This window comes from Chenopodium album, chromosome 16, assembly GCF_948465745.1.
Source record: "Chenopodium album chromosome 16, dcCheAlbu1.1, whole genome shotgun sequence".
Classification (NCBI taxonomy): domain Eukaryota; kingdom Viridiplantae; phylum Streptophyta; class Magnoliopsida; order Caryophyllales; family Amaranthaceae; genus Chenopodium; species Chenopodium album.
The window spans coordinates 32,782,773-32,809,350 of record NC_137849.1 but is presented as its reverse complement, the minus strand read 5'-3'; the positions used below and the strand labels follow the sequence as shown (position 1 = coordinate 32,809,350).

Below are 26,578 nucleotides of genomic sequence, written 5' to 3'. Positions count from 1 at the left end.
TAGTTATCAATTATCATATTTTCCTTATCACATCAGTTTAATCAGTGTCATTTATGTATAACACTAGATTAGGTCCCGTGCTATGCACGATAATTTTCACTATTTAATTAGTTTAATACTATATTTATTTATAATAATTATCAAATTGCAAAATAAGATAAAAATTCTTAATAAAAATAAAAAATAAATTATATCATACTACCGAAAATAGTTGGAGTATTACATGCACGACTAATAAAATAATTATGGATTACGTCACAAAGTTATATGTAAGAAAATATTACTCCATATTGATAAATAAACAAATAATATTTTGTTGTTATAAATGGAATATAATTACCAAATAGTAAGGATATTATTGCATGCATAGTATAAAATATTCTCTAAGAAGCTTTGGCAAAAAAAAAAAAAAGGCGTAAAATTATTTATAAAAGAGATGACACATGTCAATCCTGATTTGACCTTTATTATAATATATAGTTATAGTTATATAATTATGTGCTAAAGTCAATTTGATGCAATATAAAAAAAGGAACCTGTGATGTTAAGGATGTTATGTGCTAAATTAAAGTCAATGTGATCATAATCCATAAGTCAACTTTATAGGATGTGATTGATCATAATCTATGGAAGTTGACTTGCACAAGTTGATCATAATCCATAAGTCAATTTGATCATAAATATTCTATATTGCATCAAATCCATATGATTGTAATATATAAGAATAAACAAAATGCATATAATATTAATGTTAGTAATTAGAATATTTAATTTTGATTATAATATATATAAATGAAATATATACAGAGTATAATTTTATTGACTTAAATAAGTTGCCAATCAATAAGATATAAAAAGAAAAATAAAGTTAGAATATATTTATTTTTGAAAAATGGTTTTTGGAGGGAAAAAACGACAGCAGAATGTGATATGTGTGTAAGAGTTTATAGGTACTATAATGCGGAAAAACATGAATCATATTCATAAACCACTTAATCCCAAGATCGCATGCATAACACACAAGACACACAATATATCATACCTTTGAAGCGTGAATTCCACGTAGCAATTCGACAGGCAAATCAGGGAGAAAATAGAGCCCCAAGCATTGCTCCTCTACTTAGTCCACGGAATTCGAACGGGTCGTCCACCAATACTAGATTGGTTGAATGAGAGGAAAACCGCGATCACCACTTTTAATGGACTGAACCGACCACCACGAACCACCAACACTGGCGTCGAGGAGGAGAGAGACCCGTGAGATAGAGAGAGTTCGAGAAGGTTGGGCTCGTGTTTGCTAATTAGGGTTTGATCAAACTGATCACTGAATTGCTCTCTTGAAAACCCTAGGCACTTAGTCTATTTATAATCCTATTATAATTAGACTAAGTCACGAAGCCCAAAAGAACCCTCCTTTTTCCTCCATATGGCCGGCCATGCTAGGGGATGAGGCCCATCATGGGCCTCGTCCTCTCGTGCTCGATCTAGGCCCTTTATGTGACCTTATAGGATCCGTCCAATTGGGCTTTGGCCTATTTTACTAGCCCAAAGATCGTTAGTACCTCTAGCTATGATATAACGACCACCCAAATGTACGAACTTAATTATCTCCATAATTTGATCCATTTATATATCTAGTAATTGCATATGACGAAGACATAAATCCTTCAATCTCCCACTTGTCTGAGATAAGTTTGCAATATTCAAATTCCTTATGTCAATGTGTGTCGATTTGATAATATGATTGCATCACATGTCAAGATCATATTATTCTACATATCGTTTCTTGAAATCTGAGTTCGAATTACAAAACCAAATGATTACAGAGTAATGCATTTGAACGTGGCCACATATTTTCTGAATTCTCCTTCTTCAAGCGGCCATGATACATTCCCTAATTTAATAGGTAAACTCGATCCAATCTTGTAGCAACAAAGCTCCCACTCAACTTTTGAAGTAACCAGCAGGAAACATCCCTTATAATCTCCAGTTACGGGTAGACATTTGAATGTACCATAGTTAAATCAATCATTGAATAGAATCAATAATGTTCCACTCATGTCAAAGGAATCCACTAATATATCCGGAAGCTCTATACTTGAACTTCAAAGTAGGTCAATTGTTCGATCATGCATCATTCATGCATATCCAAGTGATTGATAGAGCATCACTATGCCCCTATAGCCCATGAAACTGCATTATCCAATCAATCTTACATGCTGGTCCATTTATTGAAATCAGTTATGTCCACTTTAATGATTTCGAACTAGGAACTTAAATAATATATGAATTTTGTCACCGGTGGGGTTTCATTCCCTAGGTCATCAACCTGATGAGCCCATCAATTCATAATTATTTTGGACATTTTATTTAATTAATTTTCAAAACTATAATTAAATAAGAGAAATAATAATTTCTGTTTTGAATATAATTCTGCAAATATATGCATTCCTTATGTAATATGTTTTCTCAAAACATACACAACTTGAATTATATAATTTTCTACTATCCAGGACAGTGGTGTATCCAGGATTTCCGAACAATGGGTTCGGATTCGAAAAAAAAAGGAACGCGAATACATTAATTAAATATCCAATACATTAGTTCAAATTTTGGATTACAAATGGATTACACTTAGAAAAATTGTAAAAAAAATTAATTAAAAAAAACCTACAAAAGCATTCTTCGAGTTTTTATACTTTGGAAGCTTATCAATACATCATCATCACTACCTCTAGCAAATAAGTCTCTCTCAACACATCATCATCACTTCCCCACACGTTTCCAAAAAGACTCTAAACGGTTAAGAGTTTGGACGCGTTAGCAAGGCAGTCTCCCTTGAGGGTGTATGCCAACGGGCGGCTCCGCGAGTTCGTGATGAAATCGAACTCGACTCCATGGTTTGGGTGGATTTAAAAACTCGAATGAACCCTTATTGTCATGAACGTTTTTGGGTTGATAGAGCTTAAATCCCCCGGGCTAGCCACGTACGTAGAACACGTACTATTGTGGAAAAATAGGTAACCTAATATGCATATGCATATGTGACAATGCCAATTAAATCGCAGGAATACAATTCAAGAATCTTTCAAGTCTCATCCACTCATCTCAATTAAATGCCGATCACTCAAATCGATAAATAACCAAGAATCCTCCCCAGTGAAGTCGCCAAATTGTAGGCGTCGTTCGAAGCGCGCCTACGTAAAAGCATGTGGTGAATATGCTTGGAACTCATAGGAAGTGGGAATCGACATATACGATTAGGGACAAGGAAAGTAGGGAGCCGCCAACAAGTTTTTAAGGAACTTGTAAACCGTTCACGGATCATAAAAGGCAATCACGAAAAAGGACAACGATAGGCAACAACGATTGACCCGTGAAGGTTACACCCCATTCATAATCCATGAGATTACTAACTCCATATGGTTCGGAACCACGAAAGGAGGATCGGGGATGATGGTACGAAGTGAGTCATGGAGTCACATTCGCCCGTATTGGCCTCTACTCGATTCTTATTATGAAAAGTATTCCTGTGATCTCAAAGGCATACAAACAAAATTCAATTTGCTCCAAACTATTATTAAGCTAAATTGGTTGAATATTAATGCAACATATAATTCTATAATATCGTGACCACTTAATTAAACAACAAGATTAAAAAGGAACCTAAACCGGTTGTCCAAATTATCTTATTAGGCGTGATTTTCAATTACATATTCCCTTTAACAAGCAATATGGTGATCAATAAATATAGAATAAACATTAATATTGGAAGCAATCTAACAATAATAGCGTTAGTCAAATCAAATAATAATCCTCATCATGATATTAGCAATAAGAAATAATAATAAGAGTAATTAAGTGATTAATTACTCACTTTCCGCGATTTCTTGAAATTGCTACATCATGAATAAACTGTTAGTAACTTCAATAAAAATAAATCAAATTGAAATTAAATTAAATAAAAGTAGAGTTGATTTGGTCCAAACCCTCAGTTAATTCTACCTTTCACGCCTTGGTTTAAGTATAGAAGTTCGGTTATTGTATGGACTCCTTAGAGTGCTTAAGGGATATAAAATGAGAGAATAGGGTGGCTAGAATTTAGGCTAGAGAGAGAATGATTTTTGGTGTAGGGAGAGAGAATGATTTTTGGTGTAGAAGAGAGGATGATTTTTTGGTGGAAAAGAGAGGAAGAAAGAAGGATTTGATGATCAAGCTTGTTGATGACTGAAAAAGGGGAGATATGACCTCTATTTATAGGGAAAAAAGAGGGGGTCGAATCAAGAAAAGATAAGAATTCGAATCGGATAAAACTCTTGCGATAGACAGTAGTTTTTACGGTTTTTGTTTTTATCATATCTTTTGATCCAAAAATTGGAATAAGATGAATAAGATATCGTTGGAAAGCTCTTGAAGTCTAATTTCTAACCCAATTAAAATAAGATTAAAATATTTTTTAGAATAAAAGATATGGCAAAAATAGTGGGACGGTGTCAGTTTTGGATAGAGTTTCGTATTTCTTTTATATCTTTTTCGTTATAGCTCGGAATTAATATTATAATATATCATTGGAAAGATAATTTCAAGAGCTATCTAACCATTTAAGAATCAGATAAAAACTATGAAGTACGAAAATAATATCTGTCAATCTTTGAACGTCTTTCAATTCGAATAGAATTAGGACTTTCAAAAAGAAAAGTTTTAATCAATTTCAAATGCTTTAATCTTATCTTTTCAAAAAGGATTATTAGATCTTTTAGAAGCTTATAGAAGCTTCCAATTAATCCTAATTGATTTAGGAATGAGATTAAATCCTTTGGACCCTCCACATGATCATTGGGTCGTAGGTAAGGTGGGCTTATGTTCGGTTTAGACCCAGTTTAGTATTTTGGCCATAACTTATTCGTTATAACTCGGATTTGGGCTTATAATACATCGTTGGAAAGATCTTTTCAAGCCCCATCCAACCATTTAACAATTGGACCCAGATTATGGACCAAAGTAAACTGGATTAAACGTTTTTATAAAAAGAACACGAAATGAATGATTTTAAAGGACACGAAATGAATTATTTTGGGTTTAAAAGCATGAAAAAGAGGAACATAAGTTATGGTTTGGTGAAATGGGTTAGGAATTGGGTTGGTTTATGAAATGTATTGAGATTGAACATGGATTTAAGCACTCCAAAGATTAAATACTCAACCCGACCAATAATGGCGGTGAAAAGTTGTTCATCATCGGGTTTGGTTTTGGGGAGACATTTTTAGGTGTCTACAGTACTGCTAGGCGTCGTTTAATTAGGCAAACCCTAGGCAAAGAAACTGGTAGTAACCATGGTAATTCATCTTTCCTTTCTGATAATATTGATTATCCATTTGAGACGTTATCTTTTGAAGAAGAAAAACGCGCTTTTATGATACATAGGACTATTGCTCACCGCGAAAGTGCTTTTCACCCTACTAACCCTGATATCCCTGCCGATACCGAAATTCTTGACGTTGAGCCTGTTAGTGTTCGTTATCACTTACGCAGCTTTGCTGGGAAACGCTATTTTAATCAATACGACACTAACGTTGGCAATATAGGTATAAACACCATGCCAAGGGTAAAGAGTACCAGTTATCAGCCTCGAGCTGCTGCCCGTGAAGCCGCTGAGGCCGCCAAAGCAGCTAAAGCAGCTGAGGCCGTTAAGGCAGCTGAATCCAGCAAAAGACATGGGCAAGGTCAGGTTGTAAGTTCTTCTGAAGAAGAACCAGTGGACGAAATCCCTGCAAACCCTATGGAAGGTCCGTCATCTCCAGTTCATGATTCAGCCGTGAACTCGGTTTTAGGAGATGACGAGACTCAAGAAGGCAGTATCGATAATGAGAGTAGGGAAGATATTGTCGATATGACGGCTGAAGTCATCCAGGAAGAAAATCTGGATGAGGGTTACAATTCTGAGACTGATAGAGTTGAGTTCCGACAACCTATTACCCTTGCCAGAGATGGAAAAGTGGCTAAGGCGAAAATAAGTGATGATTTTAGGAGGACGGCAATTGAAAAAGATTATTGCCGCCGTGCTAAGAAATTCTTCAACTTACCTGACGGATACGAGCTGTTAGTTCCCCCTTCTAGAGTCTCAGTATTAGATTGTCCAGCGGGTTCCGTGGCCGTTTACATGAAGCATTTAGATTTCGGCCTTCGTTTTCCTCTACATCCTTTTGTAGCAAAAATCCTAAAGGCCTGGAACGTCTGTTTAGTTCAGGTTACCCCTCCCACTATCCAGGCCGTTATTGCCACCATCTGGGTCATGTTATATCGAAACTATCCCTTAACCCTTAACGTTTTTAGACGACTAATTACCTTGAAGAGAGACGGTCAGTCAGATGGGTGGTGGTCCTTGTATACCCAACCCCACAAATATACTGTCCACCCCAAATTGACAAGTTACAAGGGTTGGCAAGTGAGGTTCTTTTTCATGTCGGTTCCTGAGGATTTTCCTCTAAGAAGAACCTTTTACCAGCCTCATCCTCGTTTTGACTCGATTCCTGAGAGGGGTCTTGGTAAACATGAAGAGAGAGCCGTCAACCATTTTGACGTCTCAGAGTTTGATGAAGGTGATGGCAAGGTTCGCATAGTTCCTAAGGTGTGGGTGCCGAATGTGAGTTACATTCTAGGCAACGCGCCGTTATCTCGTGTTGGTCTCTGTTGGACTGACAACTATGGTACTGTTATTTTATTGAGTTTTTCTTCCTCTCTTCTTTTTTTTTTTAATTATCTGTACCTAACTTGTTGGACTTACATTCTTTTCTCTCAGGTATTGACAAGTTGGACAACAAGCAACTCGGCTTATCTTCCGCCGGGAAAAGAGTTGTCAGACGTTGCCCTAAAGCTTCAAACCCCTACGACACTCTTGCCACCGTTTGCGGCCGCGCTCCAGCTATTAGTGCCAAAAGAAGAGCTGAGATCATGGCTGATGAAAACGCCAAGAAGAGAAAGACGACATCTCTGGCCAATCGGCGAGGTGGAATTGTGATCTCCAGCCCCAGACAACCTGAAGGGCGTGGTGGGAAGAAGAAGGACCAATCGGAGTCCGAGAAGACTCCACCTACCAACAAAGCTAAGAGCCATGAGGCCATTGTGAAGAAGGTTATTCAGGGTGTTGAGATCGAAGATCTCACCTCTGCCGAGTCTTCTCGTCAACCTCAGGAAACCACCACAATCGCCCCTACTACAGTTGGGTCAGATTCTAGCATTCCGGCCCTGACTTATCGGTCCAATCAATGGATTGAACGAGTCTCTGGAAGATTTCCAGATGAAGTTTTGAAGGGGTTTGCCGTCCCTCCTGTTCACTCCGGAGACTGTTGGCAACCGGATATGGATGTTGGCCGGAATGAATCTATGATCACCGATGACCCAATGCAAGGTGGGAATCTCGGCTACCGACTTCTGAGTAATCTTACTCTGCCGATGGACAGACCTGCTGGTCCAATCGGCCCCCTTGCTGCTGCTCATATGCATAATATGATGAAGGTATCTTTTCTTCTCTTTTACATAAAATTTTTTTTTGTTTTGTTCTCATCTTTGTCATGTACTTATCCTGTTCGTTTAACTCTTAACTTTTATTTATTATATTTTTTTTACTTATTTATTTATTTTTATTATATATTTTTTGCTTAGGCCGTCATGTCTGGTACAGAACTGGTTGAGATGTACCGTTACTACCAGGAGAAACATCATCAGGCCTCTTCCAGTCAAAGTGCCATACAGGAAATCATCAGCAATGCTGAAAGAGCCTTGGATGATTTGAGGAAAATAAAGGAGAAAGATGACAAGGAGATGTCGGAGCTGAGGATTAAGGTGGAGAAGGTGGCTGGCTTGGAATTAGAGTTGCAGAATCTGAAGACTCAGATTGTCGAAAAGGACAAAGCCCTTGAGCGCCTTCCTTCAGTTGAGAAGGATCTCAGCAATGCCAGAGCTAAAATAAAGAACCTTGAGGAGAAGGTTATGCAGATGGAAGCTGATAAGCCTGGGATTCGCCAAAGAGCTGTGGGCCGTTATTTAGCTTCAGACGAGTTCTGCTCCAAGCTCCAAGATCGTTTTGATGGAGGCTGGACCGCTTCTTAGAGATGTGTAGCTCGGGCTGCTGGTTGGAAGAAGGAAGACTGGGCAAAAGTTGAAAAAGCTTTCAATGAGGAAGCTTATAAGATCCCTTCCGACTTCGAGACACAACAGTTCTCGGAGGAGGACTTGTTCAATTTGGCGCCCAGTGCTGATGAAGGCCCCAAAGATCCCAGCATTTTGGACTCCCCAGTGTCTGAGAATGCACAAGCTTGAAGGGGCGGGCAGTCATCACCGACATCTTCTTGTGGGTCTTGTATTATTGGGCCTTATCAGCTGTAACTCTTTTTATTGTCTTTTGTGTGTTAACATTTATTTTGACAATGCTGTTTTATCGGCATATACCCTTTTTTTGTGGTGATGCCTGTCGATTGTCAACTTTATCTGTCATGTAAACTTATTTGTATTTTCATTATCTGCTAACTTTCTGTAAATTTTTACGCCCCTTATCGTCACTGTGTTGTCTTTGCTTATCACTTTCTATTTTGCTTTTTTTTTTTTAAAAAACAATAATGTTATGATAACTGTTTTGTCTTGCAAATTATAATATGTAAAAGATTGCAAAAAATAAAGATTTACCTGTTGGTTTGTCTGATACCCGACATCTTTCAACGTACTATAGATATCACAAATATCAGTTAACAATATACTATTGATACCACAAATATCATATCATTCCTTACTCCCCCCAGTGTACATAGTTCATGTTAGAGCTATGTATACTGAGCAGTAAATGCTCGTTGTTGGTTCAGATTATAACATCGGTCACCTACTGCTTTGCTATTTCAGCCAGTTAGGTACCCTCTCGGCGATCACTTTCCGAGCTACGCCTCATATCGGCGTATACTCGAATTGATTTGGCCGGTATTATATTTTGAACCAACATCCTCGTGAGTTAACGTATACAACTGATCAGGTTGTATATCTATTAACTTCACGGAAGCGGTTTTGAGCTGTCCGTCCCATTTAACGGTGTTCTGTTAAATGGAGGATGCCAATTCCAACACACGTTGTCTGAATACCTCTTCATTCATCACCGATATCTTTGTTGACATCGGCTTCATATAAAAATTGTATATTACATATAGTATTTCTTTAATACAGCTGAGTTCCATACATTCTTTAGGGGTGTCCCATCCAGGGTTTCCAGATAAAATGATCCTTGGATGACGACATCTCTGATCCGATAAGGCCCTTCCCAACTTGCAGTGAGCTTTCCATCTTCACCCCCCTTACCGGTTGCTGTTGTTCTTCGTAGTACCAGATCCCCCACACTTAACGGCCGATGAGATACTCTTCTGTTGTATGCTCTGGACATTCTTTCCTTAAATGCAGCTGACTTAACTGCTGCTTTTTCTCTTAGTTCTGGCAAGAAATCCAATTGTTGTCGTAGTAGTAAATCATTTTGGTCTTCACAATAATGCTGAACCCTAAATGTCGGCAATCCGACTTCTGCTGGTATGACTGCCTCTGTTCCAAAAACTAAAGTGTAAGGTGATTCACCTGTGGCTTCTCTTATTGTTGTCCTGTTTGCCCACAGTATCTCTGGTATCAAATCTGCCCACAAGCCCTTTGCATCTTCGATCTTCTTCTTAATTGCTCTCACAATTTGCTTATTTGCTGCTTCTGCCTGGCCGTTAGACTGTGGATGGCATACTGCTGCATAAGCAAATTTCACCTTGTACATCATTAAGAGATCTTTGACTGGCTTACAGTCAAACTGGGTTCCATGATCAAAAACCATTGCCATTGGCAACCCAAACCTTGTGAAGATGTTTTTCCATATAAACTTTTTCACTTCAGATGCGGTTATCTTCGCTACCAGCTCTGCTTCAATCCACTTTGTGAAGTAGTCAATTCCTACTATCAGGAATTTTCTTCCACCTGTGGCCGATGGGAACGGGCCTACTATATCCATTCCCCATTGGGCGAAAGGGATTGGATTTAGTATCGGAGTCAGGTCATTTGGGGGCAAGTTGATAACTGGGGCAAACTTTTGACACTTCTCGCATTTTTTAACGTAAGCCATTGCGTCTGCATTCATTGTCGGCCAATAGTACCCCCTTCTCATTGCTTCTCTGGACAAGGCTCTTGCTCCGAGATGGTTACCACAGCTTCCCTCATGCAATTCTTCTGTCAGTGTTGTTGACTCAGAATCCGTTATACATCTTTGCAATGGCAGTGAAAACCCTCTTTTGTATAACTGGCCTTGATACATAACGAACCATACACTATCCTTCCTCAATCTTTTCAGCTCCCCTTTATCTGTCGGCCCTACACCATGAACGATGTATGCTAGTATTTTATCGTACCATTGATTCCCCACATCAACACATAAAACCTCTGCCGACATCTCATCTATGCTTCTCTACTTTAAAACCTCCACCATAACTGTCCTTTCCAAGTCGTTAAAACTTGAACTTGCCAATCTTGCCAGCGCATCTGCATGAGCATTTTTCAATCTCGAAACTAATTTGATCTCAAAGTACTGCAACTGAGCTGCTAACTGCTTCATCTTTTCCAAATATTTCACCATTGCCGGCTCTCGGGTCTCATACTCCCCACTAAATTGACTTGATACCAGTTGAGAATCAGTTGTCAAAACTAGCCGTTTTGCTTCTGCTGCTATTGACAACTGCATTCCTGCCACCGCGGCTTCGTATTCGGCTTCATTATTTGTTGCCTTGAACTTAAACTTCATGGCATATTCAAAAATTTTCCCATCTGGAGCCGTTATCACAATTCCAGCCCCTGCCCCCGTTGCTGTAGCTGATCCATCAACTGATACTTGCCATGTTCCCAATTCTTCCTCTTCATCGGTGTATGTGGTTTCAACAATAAAATCAGACAACGCTTGAGCCTTAATTCATGTTCTTGGCTTGTAGCCTATCTCATATTCCGACAACTCAACTGCCCATGCCAGTAATCTGCCAGATGTATCCATTTTATGCAATGATTTTTCTAAGGGATGATTAGTGAGCACCTCTATTGGATGTGCATCAAAGTAAGGCCTCAACTTCCTCGCTGCCACTATTACTGCTAACGCCATTTTCTCTATCAATGGATATCTATGCTCTGCCGCATTCAAAACATGACTGACAAAGTATATCGGCTGTTGTTGCTTCTTCCTTTCTACTAATAAAACGGCTGCTACCGTTTTTGGCGATGCTGAGATGTATAACTGCAACACTTCTCCCTTCTCGGGCCTGGCAATCGTGGGAAGAGATCTAAGATGATTCCTTACTACTTCTAGGGCATCACTTTGTTCTTTTCCCCACTCGAATGCCTTGTTCTTTCTTAGTACCATAAAAAACGGAAGTGCCTTATCAGCTGACTTGCTGATAAATCTGGTTAACCCTGCCATCCCGCCAGTCAACCTCTGTATATCACGAATGGTTTTTGGTTGTTTCATTTGAAGTATCGCATTCACCTTATCCGGATTCGCATCTATCCCCCGTTCACTGACCATGAAGCCTAGAAACTTCCCTGATCTAACTCCAAAAACACACTTCTCCGGATTTAACTTCATCTGATATTTCCTTAAAGTCTCAAATGTTTCTCTCAAATCTGCTATATGGTTTCCTTTTTCCTTACTCTTCACCATCGTATCATCCACGTACACCTCAACATTCCGTCCCTTCTGCTTCTCAAAAATCTTATCTACCAATTTCTGGTAGGTTGCCCCTGCATTTTTCAACCCAAACGGCATTGCCTTATAACAATATACACCAACATCTGTTATAAAGGTCGTTTTATTCCTGTCAGCCTTATGCATGCTGACTTGATGATATCCTGAAAATGCATCCAGAAAACTAAGCATGGCATGACCAGAGGTTGAGTCTACTAGCCTGTCTATCCGGGGTAATGGGTAGCAATCCTTAGGGCAAGCCTTATTCAGATCTGTAAAATCCACACACATTCGCCACTTCCCTGTCGGCTTTCTCACCATTACTACATTCGCCAACCACTCTGGATATGTGCAAGGCTCAATGAACCCTGCTGCTAACAGCTTATTTACTTCAGCCTGAATTGCTTCTATTTTCTCAGTTGAGAAATTGCGCTTCTTTTGCCTTATCGGCCTGAACTTTCTGTCAACATTCAACTTATGCTCCATTACTTCTGGATGTATTCCTGGCATATCACTGGCCGAGAACGCAAAGACGTCGGCATTCTCACGCAACAAGCTTATCAGGTTACACCTAGTATCCACATCCATATCAGCCCCAACCTTCACTGTTCTACTCGGGTCGCCTGGTTGCAGTTCAACATGGACTGTTTCTCCCCCCGGTAACGGCCTTGGTGTTTCCTCAGGTCTTGCATCAAAGTTCTTCATGGTTAAATCCTGAACTGTCGGCTCACCTTCCCTTATTGGGTTACATGGTACCGTAACATTACCAATTGGGTTCTTCAAAGCTGTAACATAACAGGCTTTTGACATAACCTGACCCCCATACACCTTCTCTACAGCACCTAAATTTGACACATAGGCTATTGCTAGATGGTAAGTTGATACAACAGCTTGCATGTCATGTATTATCGGTCTGCCGATAATTGCGTTGTAAGCCGACTTAACATCCACCACCAGAAACTCTGCCATCACATCTCTTGCCTGTGGCCCATCACCCATCCTTACGGGCAACACAATGCTCCCTTCTGGCCTTATAGTCGACCCATTAAACCCGATCACAGGATACGATACCGGCTTCAAGTATTGCCTTCCTATATTCATCTCATTAAAAGCTTGCACAAACAACACATTTGCTGAACTACCCCCATCTATCAGCACTCTTTTGATGTCAGCCCCATTTATCTTGGTTATCAGGACTAACGGATCGTCGTGCGGGAACACTACACCTCGTGCATCTTCTTCTGTGAACACAACTTGGGGTATTGACGCCGGCCGAGGACTGTTGTCTACGTCCAAAGCACAAACTAGATGTCGGTGCTCCGCCAAATGCTTCTTTGCCCCACTAACTGTCCCTCCATGAATCGGTCCTCCCGTTATCACGTCTACCCTTCCAGTAGATAACGGTGGTATTTCTGCATCCCCTTGTCGGACTATTCTTCCTTGCGTCCTTTCGGGCCTTGCTTCTATCTATTGCCTCTCAGCTGCTTGTGCCGGTTGCTGATTCCTGCCTGCATTCAACCGGTATTGTGTTAAGTGCCCTTTTCTGGTCAATTCCTCAATGTTGTCCTTCAATTGTGTACACTCCTCCGTATAATGTCCCACATCCCTATGGAACATACAATACTTCTTCACATCCCTTGGCCTTGCCTTCATGGGAATCGGCCTTGACCAATCTTCTCTATTCTGATTTACTGAGTAGATTGCTGCCCTTGGTGTATTCAGGGGAGTGTAGGTGCTATATCTCATTGGTAGCCTTGTCGGCCTGGTATCTTGCCGGCTTCCTCCTCCCCTTCTTGGGGCAGGAGCTCTCGGCCTACTTCCTCCAGACGATGTCCCTTCATACTGATTTTGCCCCTTCCCGGCAACGACATGTCTACTACTTGTCTTCATTAATTCCTCACTCTTTATGTAATCATGAGCTTTGCTGAATGCCGCTGCCAATGTCGGCAGGTTCATCCTTGTAAGATATCGTTTAAAATCAGAATCAACCAATCCATTCATTAAAGCCATCACAGCTATTTCCTATTGCAATTTTGGAATGGTGTTTGCCTCATTGTTAAATCGCCTGATATAATCCCTCAAAGATTCATCCGGTTTCTGCTCCACGGCCATCAATTCTCCAGAAGTTCTTTGCCTCACACTATTACTGACATACTGACCTACAAACATCTTAGTCAATCTTTCAAAGCTATCTATTGACCCAATTTCAAGGTTGTTAAACCAATCGGCTGCAGCCCCAATCAGAGTTGTCGGAAAGACTTTACACCAGACTGCATCTGAGTTAGTGTACAGCATCATGTGCCCCTCATAGGACGTTATGAATCTTGCCGGATCCCCTCTTCCATCATACCTACAAGTCGGCATGTTCACCTTTTCCATTGGCTGATCCAAGATGTGCTGGGCAAATGGGGATGCCCTTAACTGCACCACTGTGCGCACTGCTTGACCATCTACCTGTGAACTTCTCTGCTGCTGAGTTCTGGTACTCACAACGTGACTTGAGGATTGTTCAAGCCGCCGTGATGTTGTATGCGATCTTACCGACGACTCATGTCGGGGTCTCCTCGATGGGTTCTCCAACTGATTGTGTTGTTCATCCTGGTGACGGTGCGATGTTCCTCTATCGGCCTGAGCAGCCTCTCTTTCAGCCCGTGCCGCCTCAGCCTCCTTTCTCTTCCTACTCATTGCACTCATCACCCTTGCGGCCGTTTCCAACTCATCTGGAGTGAATGCCGCCATAGGATCCTCTGCCTCCCCTACTCCTGCAGGGGGAGTTATCGGCACGTGAAACCGGTTACCCTCTAGGGTATGGGTTTCATCTATTACTTCCACCTGGGGTTGTTCTACTGGTATTCCATTGTTTCCGGCCATAGTTATCGTTGTTATATGTATGTTTTGTGTGAGGTTCTTAGGCGATAGAAGTGATCAACTGTCCCCTCCTTCTAGCGCCAAATTGTTTCTGTCTGATCCTGACTTCCCCAAGAATTCGGACCTGAGATCCTGATACTCCTATCGGCAAGCTGAGAACCTACACAATAAAAAGAAGTTAGCTAACCCCGGGGTGGTCCGGGGATTTCCACTCCGATGACAAAGTCAGAAAGTTTTTAAGAGAAAAAGATAAGTAAGAGAGAGAAAGTAGAGAGAGAGAGAGTGTGTGTGTAATTAATGCCCTCATTAATGAGGTCTTACCTACTATTTATAATGATCTACCCTGACAGGTGGCTCTCATCCATGCAGAGCTTTCTATGCCAAGTGTCGAGCTTCTGCTGCGACGTGTTGAATTCCGACAAGCCGACATATCTTCTTTCTGGAACATATCGGCATCCTCTCATAACTGTTTAGAGCCTGGTCACGTGCTTTCACAAGATAACGGTCATACTCAGATATCATCCCATACAAAAAAAATTCAAATACTCCTAGATCTCTACCAAAATATTGTATGCAAGAGACGAAATTGCAGAAAATTTCTACAAAAGATCATAGAATGACTAACAATCAAATTGTAAGTTGATTTTGTTTATTTTTGAAAAAAAAAGTACAAACCCTAACTTTTTATTTGCCTTATTCTCCAATTACTTTCTCTAGATATATGAGTTCCAATATTAGTTTATGATTTCTTATAATATTTATCAGAAGAAGATTTCTAGACCCAAAGACGACTCAATGATTTCTTATAATTATACGGAGTAGTAGAATGATGTTTGGTATAATAATCTACTTTAAGTTGAATTAATTTGTGGTGTATTATTAGCTTATAAATTTACTGGACAAAAAAAAAATAAAAAAGAGTTTAATTGCCTTAATTTCTGGATTTGGTCCATTTCATATGATTATAAAAATATAAATTCAGCTCGTAGATGAATGTTCATTTTCATTTTGATAAATGTTCATTCATATACTAGTATATGTTCATGCACATATTAATATACGGTCATTAGAATTATGATAAAAGTCATGATCTCCATTTTCTTCCTATATTTTCTATCGATCTAATAAGAAATATCAATCTATTGTAAATTTTCATTTTGGGTGGAACATTGATCATTTTAGATGGATTTCATGTTCATTTATTTTCCATTAAATTTGATACATGTTCATTCTCTTTACATTATATGTTCATTCTTATATTGAAAGATGTTTATTTGCAATCTAATTCAATATATATCAACATGTTATTTAGATTTATACTTATTTATTCATTCTAACATTAAAAGACATTTGTTTTAATTTTAATACATGTTTGTTATTATCATAACCGTATCCTTCTTGGAGGATCAGTAGGTCTTCTTGATGTTTCTCCTTGGAAAAACAGCATATGGATGCTAGATAACAAGGGTGTACAAGAGTCATGGTAGGTGAACAACCTCTGGTCGATGGAACAATGTAGGCAAGGGAAGTTGGCGAAATGGATCCGTAACTTCGGGAAAAGGTGGACTGCCTCTGGTCGATGGAACAATCCGGAGGTAGGGTCCAGCGGCTGGAAGAGCACCACACGTTGCATGGTGTCCGGTGCGCCCCCGGCGACCACGCCTGGTCGTACTCATAACCGCATCAGGTCTCCAAGGTGAACAACCTCTGGTCGATGGAACAATGTAGGCGAAACATCAAAGAGACCTACCGATCCTCCTAGAAGGGAGATAAATCTTAGAGGCTTTTCCCTCACCCTTGTCCATCCTTTGGCAATTTAACAAAGGTAAATGCCTCAGTACCCAAGTCAAATGACGCGATATGGGTAGGTCTCTCACTACCGTTTCCACCCTTTTGTCGCGTGCTAGCCAATTCAAAGTCCCTTTGGAGAAAATTGGGTTCCCCTTGTAAGCAAGCCCTGAAATGGAAGGGAAAAGAAAGCGCCTACCATCCTCTGTGTTCGAGGCTACTGTCTTCAAATCTTCAATCTACTTCCGCTCCTCCTGTTGAAGCTTTTCAAATTGGTCCTCCTTTACATTTCCCTCTCCAGCTCCACCTCCTCCTCCCAATTCCTCATCTTCATCTCACTCTTCTTCCCACTGTGCAATAGCTCCAACATCTTCGGCGGGGCGAGGATCATACTTGTTCATTAGCTCGGTTAAGGCAACATCAAATTCCCTCTCGAGCTCCACCTCCTTCTCCCAATGCGACAATGCCTCTTCTTCATCTCACTCTTCTTCCCACTGTGAATCTGTTCCAGTTTCTTTCTGTCAGCCAAATGACGCGATATGGGTAGGTCTCCCACTACCGTTTCCACCCTTTTGTCGCGTGCTAGCCAATTCAAAGTCCCTTTGGAGAAAATCGGGTTCCCTTTTGTAAGCAAGCCCTAAAATGAAAGGGAAAAGAAAGCGCCTACCATCCTCTGTGTTCGAGGCTACTGTCTTCAAATCTTCAATCTTCTTCCGCTCCTCCTGCTGAAGCTTTTCAAATTGGTCCTCCTTTACATTTCCCTCTCTAGCTCCACCTCCTCCTCCCAATGCCTCTTCTTCATCTCACTCTTCTTCCCACTGTGCTATAGCTCCAACATCTTCTACGGGGCGAGGAGCATACTTGTTCATTAGCTCGGTTAAGGCAGCATCAAATTCCCTCTCGAGCTCCACCTCATTCTCCCAATGCGGCAATGCCTCTTCTTCATTTCACTCTTCTTCCCACTGTGAATCTGTTCCAGTTGCTCTCTCTCAGCCAAATGACGCGATATGGGTAGGTCTCCCACTACCGTTTCCACCCTTTTTTTGCGTGCTAGCCAATTCAAAGTCCCTTTGGAGAAAATTGGGTTCCCCTTTGTAAGCAAGCCCTAAAATGGAAGGGAAAAGAAAGCGCCTACCATCCTCTGTGTTCGAGGCTACTGTCTTCAAATCTTCAATCTTCTTCCGCTCCTCCTGCTGAAGCTTTTCAAATTGGTCCTCCTTTACATTTCCCTCTCCAGCTCCACCTCCTCCTCCCAATGCCTCTTCTTCATCTTACTCTTCTTCCCACTGTGCAATAGCTCCAACATCTTCTACGGGGCGAGGAGCATACTTGTTCATTAGCTCGGTTAAGGCAGCATCAAATTCCCTCTCGAGCTCCACCTCCTTCTCCCAATGCGGCAATGCCTCTTCTTCATTTCACTCTTCTTCCCACTGTGAATCTGTTCCAGTTGCTCTCTCTCAGCCAAATACTTCTCAATTTCTTGGTTCTGCATCTCCTTAAACTTGGTCGCCTCCTCAACCGTGAAATGGAAGGGAAAAGAAAGGTGACAAGTGTATGCTACTACATATTAAACCAAGTGAGTTGTTGATTATCCTCACTCATCTTCTTCAAGGGAACAACTACCATCTCCTGGTATGACCTAATCTCATACTTAAGTCTTGTTTTTCCTAATCTCGAGGTAGGGTCTAGCGGCAGGAAGAGCACCACACGTATTTCAGGGCTGAGGAGGCGACCAAGTTTAGAGTAAAGAGGAATTCCAGAGCAAAAGCAGTTTAGAGTAAAGAGAGAAGAGCAAGGGAAGTAATGCAATAGAAGTATAACCTGTTTATGCTGGCTTGTAATACCTCTGGTCGATGGAACAATGTAGGCAAGGGAAGTTGGCGAAATGGATCCGTAACTTTGGGAAAAGGTGGACTGCCTCTGGTCGATGGAACAATCCGGAGGTAGGGTCCAGCGGCTGGAAGAGCACCACACGTTGCGTGGTGTCCGGTGCGCCCCCGACGACCCTTGAAAATCCAGAGGACCGAGTGCCTACCACGCCTGGTCGTACTCATAACCGCATCCTTCTTGGAGAATCGGTAGGTCTCAATTTCTTGGTTCTGCATCTCCTTAAACTTGGTCGCCTCTTGAGCCCTAAAATGGAAGAAATACTTCTCAATTTCTTGGTTCTACATCTCATTAAACTTAGTCGCCTCCTGAGCCCTGAAATGGAAGAAATACTTCTCAATTTCTTGGTTCTGCATCTCCTTAAACTTGGTCGCCTCCTGAGTAACATCCACAAGCATAGCGTTCTTACTGCTAGTATCTACACCGGCAACAAGTTCTGCAACAATTTCTGAACTTTGGGGATTCGAGTAGACCCGCCAACAAGGACAACATTATCAATATCACTCTTCTCCAATTTTGCATCCTTCAAACACTTTTCAACATGGTCCAAACAATCCATGAACAAAAATTGGTATGACCATCTAGTTGAATTCTTCTATATTGTTTGTTCTTGTAATGGCCTTGTGTGTTTACATGTACGAGAAGTATTGGTAACCCGACTACTCGCCGCCATCGAACAATCAAGATTCCTCGTGGCTCGCAGTTTGGTTGTGTGTTTTATCATGAATCGTCAACTGATGACTATAAAATTCTTTGTGCGTTTTTATGTCGTGGTGGTAACTATGTTCGAATTCATGTACTGGAAATTGGAAAAGAATTGGTAAATTGGACTACCCGTCATTTGATCTTCCTATCATCACTTTCAGGATCTCTATGCACGTCATATTGTAGAAAGGGTAGTGTTGATTCATGATACTTTTTACATGTTCATTGGAACGGTGTTGAATTGGGAGAAGGGCAATCGCAATCTTGTTATTGGTTTTGATTTGATTACAGAACAATTTAAGGAATTGCCGCCGATGGATTGGTTGGAGAAGTATAACTGGCAGAATAATTTTAACATTCATATGAGACTGCGTTTGTTGGAGTTGAGAGGGTGCTTATCGTTGCTTTGTACAACAACTTATTTTTCTAAAGATGATGTTTGGATGTTGAAGCACTCTAGTGATGGGAATTCCTGGCATAAATTGTTCTCTATCAATCGTACTGGTGTCATACACTATTGTTTCTCTAAGACTGGCAAGTGTTTGCTTCCTACTAAGAAGGAACTCAAAGTATTCGATCCAAGTCGGGAGACACCATAAATGGCTCAAGGGGGTATTGCTTTCGATAATGCAGATAACATAGTTCACTCAAAAGGTTATATTGAAAGCTTAGTTTCGCCTTTCTAAATCCGGTTTAAGCAATGTGAATCTGTTCCAGTTGCTCCCTCTCAACCAAATACTTCTCAATTTCTTGGTTCTACATCTCCTTTAACTTGGTCGCCTCCTGAGCCCTGAAATGGAAGAAATACTTCTCAATTTCTTGGTTCTGCATCTCCTTAAACTTGGTCGTCTCCTGAGCCTTGAAATGGAAGAAATACTTCTCAATTTCTTGTTCTACATCTCCTTAAACTTGGTCGCCTCCTGAGCCTTGAAATGGAAGAAATACTTCTCATTTTTTTGTTCTACATCTCCTTTAACTTGGTCGCCTCTTGAGCCCTAACTGCATCAGGTATCCAAGGTTAACATCATTTGGCCGATGGAGCAAGAGCAATTATTTTGGTATTTTATCCCGAGATGCAACTGGATAAGAGCCAGTAGATGGACCATTAACAACAGTTGTCGCCTTCATTGCTTGAGTAGGAACATCCTTCAAGTCAGGAGAAACTAATTTGTCTTGCCTAGGTTTAAGCAATGTGAATCTGTTCCAATTGCTCTCTCTCAACCAAATACTTCTCAATTTCTTGGTTCTGCATCTCCTTTAAATTGGTCGCCTCTTGAGCCCTGAAATGGAAGAAATACTTCTCAATTCCTTGGTTCTGCATCTCCTTAAACTTGGTCGCCTCCTGAGCCCTGAATGGAAGAAATACTTCTCAATTTCTTGGTTCTGCATCTCTTTAAACTTGGTCGCCTCTTGAGCCCTAACTGCATCAGGTATCTAAGGTTAACATCATTTGGTCGATGGAGCAATAGCAATTATTTTGGGATTTTGTCCCAAGATGCAACTGGATAAGAGCCAGTAGATGGACCATTAACAACAGTTGTCGCCTTCATTGATTGAGCAGGAACATCCTTCAAATCAGGAGAAACTAATTTGTCTCGCCTAGGTTTAAGCAATGTGAATATGTTCCAGTTGCTCTCTCTCAACCAAATACTTCTCAATTTCTTGGTTTTGCATCTACTTTAACTTGGTCGCCTCTTGAGCCCTGAAATGGAAAAAATACTTCTCAATTCCTTGGTTCTGCATCTCCTTAAATTTGGTCGCCTCCTGAGCCCCGAAATGGAAGAAATACTTCTCAATTTCTTGGTTCTGCATCTCTTTAAACTTGGTCGCCTCTTGAGCCTTGAAATGGAAGAAATACTTCTCAATTTCTTGGTTCTGCATCTCCTTAAACTTGTTTGCTTCCTGAGCCCTGAAATGGAAGAAATACTTCTCAATTTCTTGGTTCTGCATCTCTTTAAACTTGGTCGCCTCCTGAGCCCTGAAATGGAAGAAATACTTCTCAATTTCTTGGTTCTGCATCTCCTTTAACTTGGTCGCCTCCTGAGTAACATCCACAAGCACAGCGTTCGTACTGCTACTATCTACACCGGCAACAAGTTCTGCAACAATTTCTGAACTTTGGGGATTCGAGTAGACCCACCAACAAGGACAACACCATCAATATCACTCTTCTCCAATTTTGCATCCTTCAAACACTTTTCAACATGGTCCAAACAATCCATGAACAAATCCTTGTTGATTTTGTCAAACCTTGCTTGATTGATGGTTGATGAGAAATCGATACCCTCAAAGAGACCATCAATTTCAATAGTTGTCTCTGAAGTTGAAGAGAGGATTCTCTTAGCCCTTCACATGCAGCTCTCAATCTTCCAAGAGCCCTATGATTTGTACTTATATCCTTACTGTGGTTCAATTTAAACTCGGTTACAAGATGGTCCATCATTCTATTGTCAATGTCTCCTCCACCAAGGTGAGTGTCCCCGCATACTGCTATGACTTCAAAGACATACTTCTTCACCGCGACTATAGACACATCAAAAGTTCCACCACCAAGATAAAAAACCAAGATGTTTCTTGATCCAGGCCGACCAAGCCCGGTTGTACTCATAACTGCATCAGGTATCCAAGGTTAACATCATTTGGTCGATGGAGCAAGAGCAATTATTTTGGGATTTTGTCCTGAGATGCAACTGAATAAGAGGCAGTAGATGGACCAAACCGAAAAATTGATAAAAAAACGGGTTGATAGTTGTCTGAAATGTATTTGCTTGCAAAACTTTTAGAACTAATATATTTCACAGCTCCCTTTGCCAATTGATCTCCACATTGACAAGCCTTTACTTAATTTTTTTTTTTTTTTTTTGCCTTGGATACAAAAAATTGAGTAAAAATTTTGACTAAACATTCTATTTATCAAGTAACAAATTTGGGTTGTTATTGTGCATATGAAAGGTAACTTGAGTTGCTTTGTGCTTGAGAGTGTATGCAATAAGTGTGTGTGGCATGTATGGACTATGTGAGGGCTACTGTGTATGTTTTTTGGTTCTCGCTGTATCACCAATGTACTGAATTCCTCCTATATTAACCGTATATGAAAAGAGTGGCATCCTACCGAGGGTGTCATCTAGGGGTGTTCACCGGTCCAAAACCGAACCGCACCAGACCAGAACCGGTTTGGACCGGGACCGGATTCTCGATTTTTCGAGAATCAGAACCGGAATTAATCGGTTCGGTTCCGATCCGATTTTTGGCCGGTTGGACCAGTTAGTTTAAATTTTTTTTTTTAGGATTAAATTTGCCGGTTTATATCAAACTAAAAAAGAAAAATTTTAAATTTCGCGGTGCGGGCCTGAAAATATATATATATATGGGTCAACCCGGAACCAACCGAAAAACCGATAAAAATCGAGTTGATAGTTGTCTGAAATGTATTTGCTTGGAAAAATTTTAGATCTAATATATTTCACAGCTCCCTTTGCCAATTGATCTCCACATTGACAAGCCTTTTTTTTTTTTTTTTTTTTTTTTTTGCCTTGGATACAAAAAATTGAGTAAAAATTTGACTAAACATTTTACTACGTATTTATCAAGTAACAAATTTGGATTGTTATTGTGCATATGAAAGGTAACTTGAGTTGCTTTGTGCTTGAGAGTGTACGCAATAAGTGTGTGTGACATGTATGGACTATGTGAGGGCTACTGTGTGTGCATGTATAAACAGATAAGGGGGCATAGTTGTTGTGCGTTAGTAATGTGTGAAAGTATATATTTAGTTAAAATTTCTTTTGGTGTTAGTGGGTGAAAAAGAATGAGGAATAATTATCCTTAAGTGTAATTAATTAATTAATTAATCAGCCTAATTAGGGGGTGGATGTAATCCTTTTATTTAGAAGTATATTGAATGCTATTTAGAAGTAAAAAAATTTTTTTCTCTTTGATCATCTAGCATGGGATGAGTTGGATCAATTTGTGACTAAGTGATGTATTTAACCATGCCGGATCATCTAACATGAACACGAGTGGTTCTTCACATGAGGAAGAAAGAAGAGGTGTCGGGAGAGTGGTGTTTTGTCTACAAAGAAAGCGGAAACTTATTCCCTGTGAACATAAGTAACCATCTTTTTTTCATTCTCCATTTTAATTAATTATGTAACACCCCCATATTCTCTCTTGTATAAAATACTTAATTTGGCGCGTGGCATCATAAAACCGAGAATTAAAAGGGTATTATTGCTATATCCAACCAATCACATTGATTGAATACTATGGCATTTATCAAAATACAACAGCGGAAGACTTTACTTTAATTAAAATTCTTTGAAAATTTAAATGTTAAAACTTAGTTCGAAATCCAAATTAAAACATCGTTACAACTTTGAACCACTAAAGGCCTCATTATTAAATACTCCAAGAAAACAAGTTAATAAACATTGTTAAAATGAATCCAACGTTATAAATATTCATAATAAATATTCATAATCCAACGTTAAATTTCAAATTCAAGGATCGAAGATCGGACCGAAAAAACCGGTCCAAAACCCGGACCAGACCGGTTTGGACCGATTTTCAATTTTTCTATACTTTTTAATAGTTTTTATTATATTATGAGAAAAAAATAAAAGTAAATATAAGAAAAATGACTATTTAATACCCATTTTGAATGGCTAACATGAAATAATGTATAATATAAAAATATTTGTATCATATTGAACTTAAAGTAATAAAAACAGAAGAACCAAATGGTTCTACAACTATACAAGTTCTTTAAAAAAAAACCAGCTCACTGGCTGGGTGTGAAAAATAGAAGAACCAAATGGTTCTACAACTATACAAGTTCTTAAAAAAAACCAGCTTACTGGCTGGGTGTGAACGGAACATTTGGACGTCGTTCACGAGAGCTTCTCCGAGGAACCCCCCACCTGTGAATAATCCCGACGTTGACGACGAGGAGGAGGAGGAGAAGGAGCAGGAGAACGAGAAGGAGAAGGAGAACGATTGTCATCATGGACTTCATCAACACACATTTCTTTATTCCACAATATAAGCTCACGCTAATACGACTCGAAATAATCGTGCCCGTTAGAGCCACGATTATCCACAAATCGTATATGATGATCAAATATAGCGAGCTTGTCCCTATGCATGACCGGGTCGAGTTCGTAGCCTCCAAATTGTTTTGTAACAAGATGTGGTTTATGATGAACCACAAAGTTGTTACAAAATATCGGGCCAAGTCGTGTTACGAACCATTTATCTTCTTTCAACTCATCTGGAAGCACCCAATTGGCATAGGGTGTCCAGCAAATTTCCTGTCAATAAAACATCAAATACAATATCAAAACCAAAAAAATTCAATAGTGTAATTCAGCTCCTAAAAGGGCCTAATTCAAATTAAAATATGGGACATTAACATAGTGACACAAAAACAACATATAGATGGACAAAACTCGTTCAAACTTATTCTGCCAGGGACTTCAGCACACTTGTTTCAGTTCATTTTAATTTTAAAATCAGATCAGACTAGATTTATGGTTGTCAATACAAAGAATGACACATACAAGGGGACTACTCCTCAAATAGTTTCTGCCAGAGAACTCTTAAACTCTTTTAGAGTTCATAATTAAGTTTTAATAGTTCTAGCAGATTGTATTAAACAAGAATAATACTTGCAAAAAGAAAATGATATCAATAAACAAGCAAAAGACTTATTATAACCAAAATCGATATAATATAGATGGACAAAACTCGTTCAAACTTATTCTGCCAGGGAATTTACCAAAAAAAAAATAAAAAAATATACATACCTCATCTTCAAGGTTCTCAAAAACAGTGTGCATCTTCTTGCGGTAATCCGACCTGCGGTCATTGCCAAGGGCGGAATTTAGAAGCAGCTTCTCTAGTATCCATTGCATTGGAAATGGGTGTTGATCCAATTGCCCGGCCTCCATCTCCTCCCTCACTGATGTGAGGCCTAAAGAATCCCACAGCTTCGGGATCCGTACCAAGAAGAAACACTGTACAGTAAGCAGTCACAATCACATTAATTTTTAAATAATAAATATAATAAAATAAAGATTGATTAAAAAAAAAAAAAAGAAAGAAGAAGAAGCTTACCACCAAAAGCCATGTACAACCACCTAATTTTGTTGACTGATTCAACTTCTCCAAGTGATGCTGGAGGAAAGCAAGCATGGCTGCCCCCCATGCATAAGTGCCAGATGGGATCACTTAGAACCTCAAAAAGTGGGGGATAAAAGTTTATCCCATTGGGAGATAGAATTATAATGCATTGCACTATTACCATTAATAGTGCTGCCTTGCGCTTCTTCCAATCCGCAGAGGTGTCTTCGATAATCTCATACAACTTGTTAACATCGTAGATCACCTCTTCGAAAATAGCAGTGCAATGGTTATTCCTATAATCTTTAACAAGCACCGGCTTGCCGTCAATCCGGATTCTTGCTAGGAATAACACATCTTCTAGTGTTATTCCTAGCACGTGCCCTCGAATGTCAAAGGTGTTGGTAATGGGATCGTAATATCCCAACACCTCTGACAAAAATGGGGATAGAATCGCGGATTTAGGCAGGGACAACATGTTGTATAAGCCGCGTAATCCTAAGCAATGCTGTAGAAAAGGCTCAGAAGTTTTACGTATATCTTCTACAATAACATTAAGGGTACTGAGACGGCCGACGACATTATATTTTCCCTCTATTTAGATCCTATAACATTAAGGGTAGAAAAGGCTCAGAAGTTTCATATGTTGTAGTAGGAAAGTGATTTATCCATACATTAGGAAATAGACTATTAATCAGCCAGTGTAATACACGCATGTCAGTAATACAACAAAACTTGACCAAATTCACACATAAACCCATCACAATAACATGAAATGAAAGGGTAACCAAGCAATCATTTTGTTTTTTTTTTTTTTAACTTAATTTTTTTTTTTTCATTATTTGTTTTTTTTATAACTTAATTTTTTTTTGTTTTCAGTATTTGTTTTTTGTTTTTTTTTTACTTAATTTTTTTTTGTTTTCAGTATTTGTGTGACCCAGAGGCCCGTGAATAGATCCGCCCATGCAAAAAGGGAATACTGTAAATAAATATTTATAAAAGAGATACGAAAATATACATTGAAACTCGAATTCGTCTTGTCCTACAGCTTTCTCGGAGCTTCTCCAATAATATCGAATTCCGATCCCTTCTCTTTCATTTCAAAACCTGGTTAGAACAGCCAAAAGATTTCCCAAATTCATTGAAAAATTAATGATAATAAATTAGAAATTAGGTTATAGCAAAGGAAATCTTGTGGTGGTGGCTTCAAGATTGGTGGTGTTGTAAACAATTTATTGTTGGCGTTTTACACCCTAATTATCTAATTATGAATTTTTTGTATGTAATTAATTATCGGGGCAGTTAGTGATCAACTAATTATGAATTTTGTATGTTATGCCGGCCTGTGTGCCGAGTAATCTTGTAACAGTGGGGGTCGTATAACAATTTTAATTTGAGAAACAAGTTGACCTTTGTGCCAAATATTTGAACTGTTCACGAACAATTTCACCTATTATTACTCCAAAAATTTCGAAGATG

General features: G+C 39.6%; 3 protein-coding genes and 1 pseudogene across 3 annotated transcripts; 1 reads left to right on the top strand and 3 right to left on the bottom strand.

The window, feature by feature from the left end:
- Positions 1-9,181: 9,181 nt before the first annotated feature.
- On the bottom strand, positions 9,182-10,456 carry LOC145584089 (uncharacterized). Its single transcript, XM_081641018.1, has 2 exons — positions 9,867-10,456; positions 9,182-9,629 (listed from the first exon to the last, which is right to left on the bottom strand). The coding sequence occupies exons 1-2, from the start codon at positions 10,454-10,456 to the stop codon at positions 9,182-9,184; spliced, it is 1,038 nt and encodes a 345-aa protein (XP_081497144.1).
- Positions 10,457-18,525: 8,069 nt separating this feature from the next.
- Positions 18,526-19,578, top strand: LOC145584087 (F-box protein CPR1-like). The gene is made up of 3 exons (XM_081641017.1): positions 18,526-18,707; positions 18,920-19,094; positions 19,141-19,578. Exons 1-3 carry the CDS (start codon positions 18,526-18,528, stop codon positions 19,576-19,578), a joined length of 795 nt encoding a protein of 264 aa, XP_081497143.1.
- A 1,482-nt stretch (positions 19,579-21,060) lies between these two features.
- LOC145584086 (heat shock cognate 70 kDa protein-like) lies at positions 21,061-21,587 on the bottom strand (annotated as a pseudogene).
- A 2,422-nt stretch (positions 21,588-24,009) lies between these two features.
- On the bottom strand, positions 24,010-25,649 carry LOC145585128 (uncharacterized). The gene is made up of 3 exons (XM_081641859.1): positions 25,094-25,649; positions 24,784-24,993; positions 24,010-24,288 (listed from the first exon to the last, which is right to left on the bottom strand). Exons 1-3 carry the CDS (start codon positions 25,169-25,171, stop codon positions 24,031-24,033), a joined length of 546 nt encoding a protein of 181 aa, XP_081497985.1. The 5' UTR covers positions 25,172-25,649; the 3' UTR covers positions 24,010-24,030.
- Between the last annotated feature and the right edge of the window lie 929 nt (positions 25,650-26,578).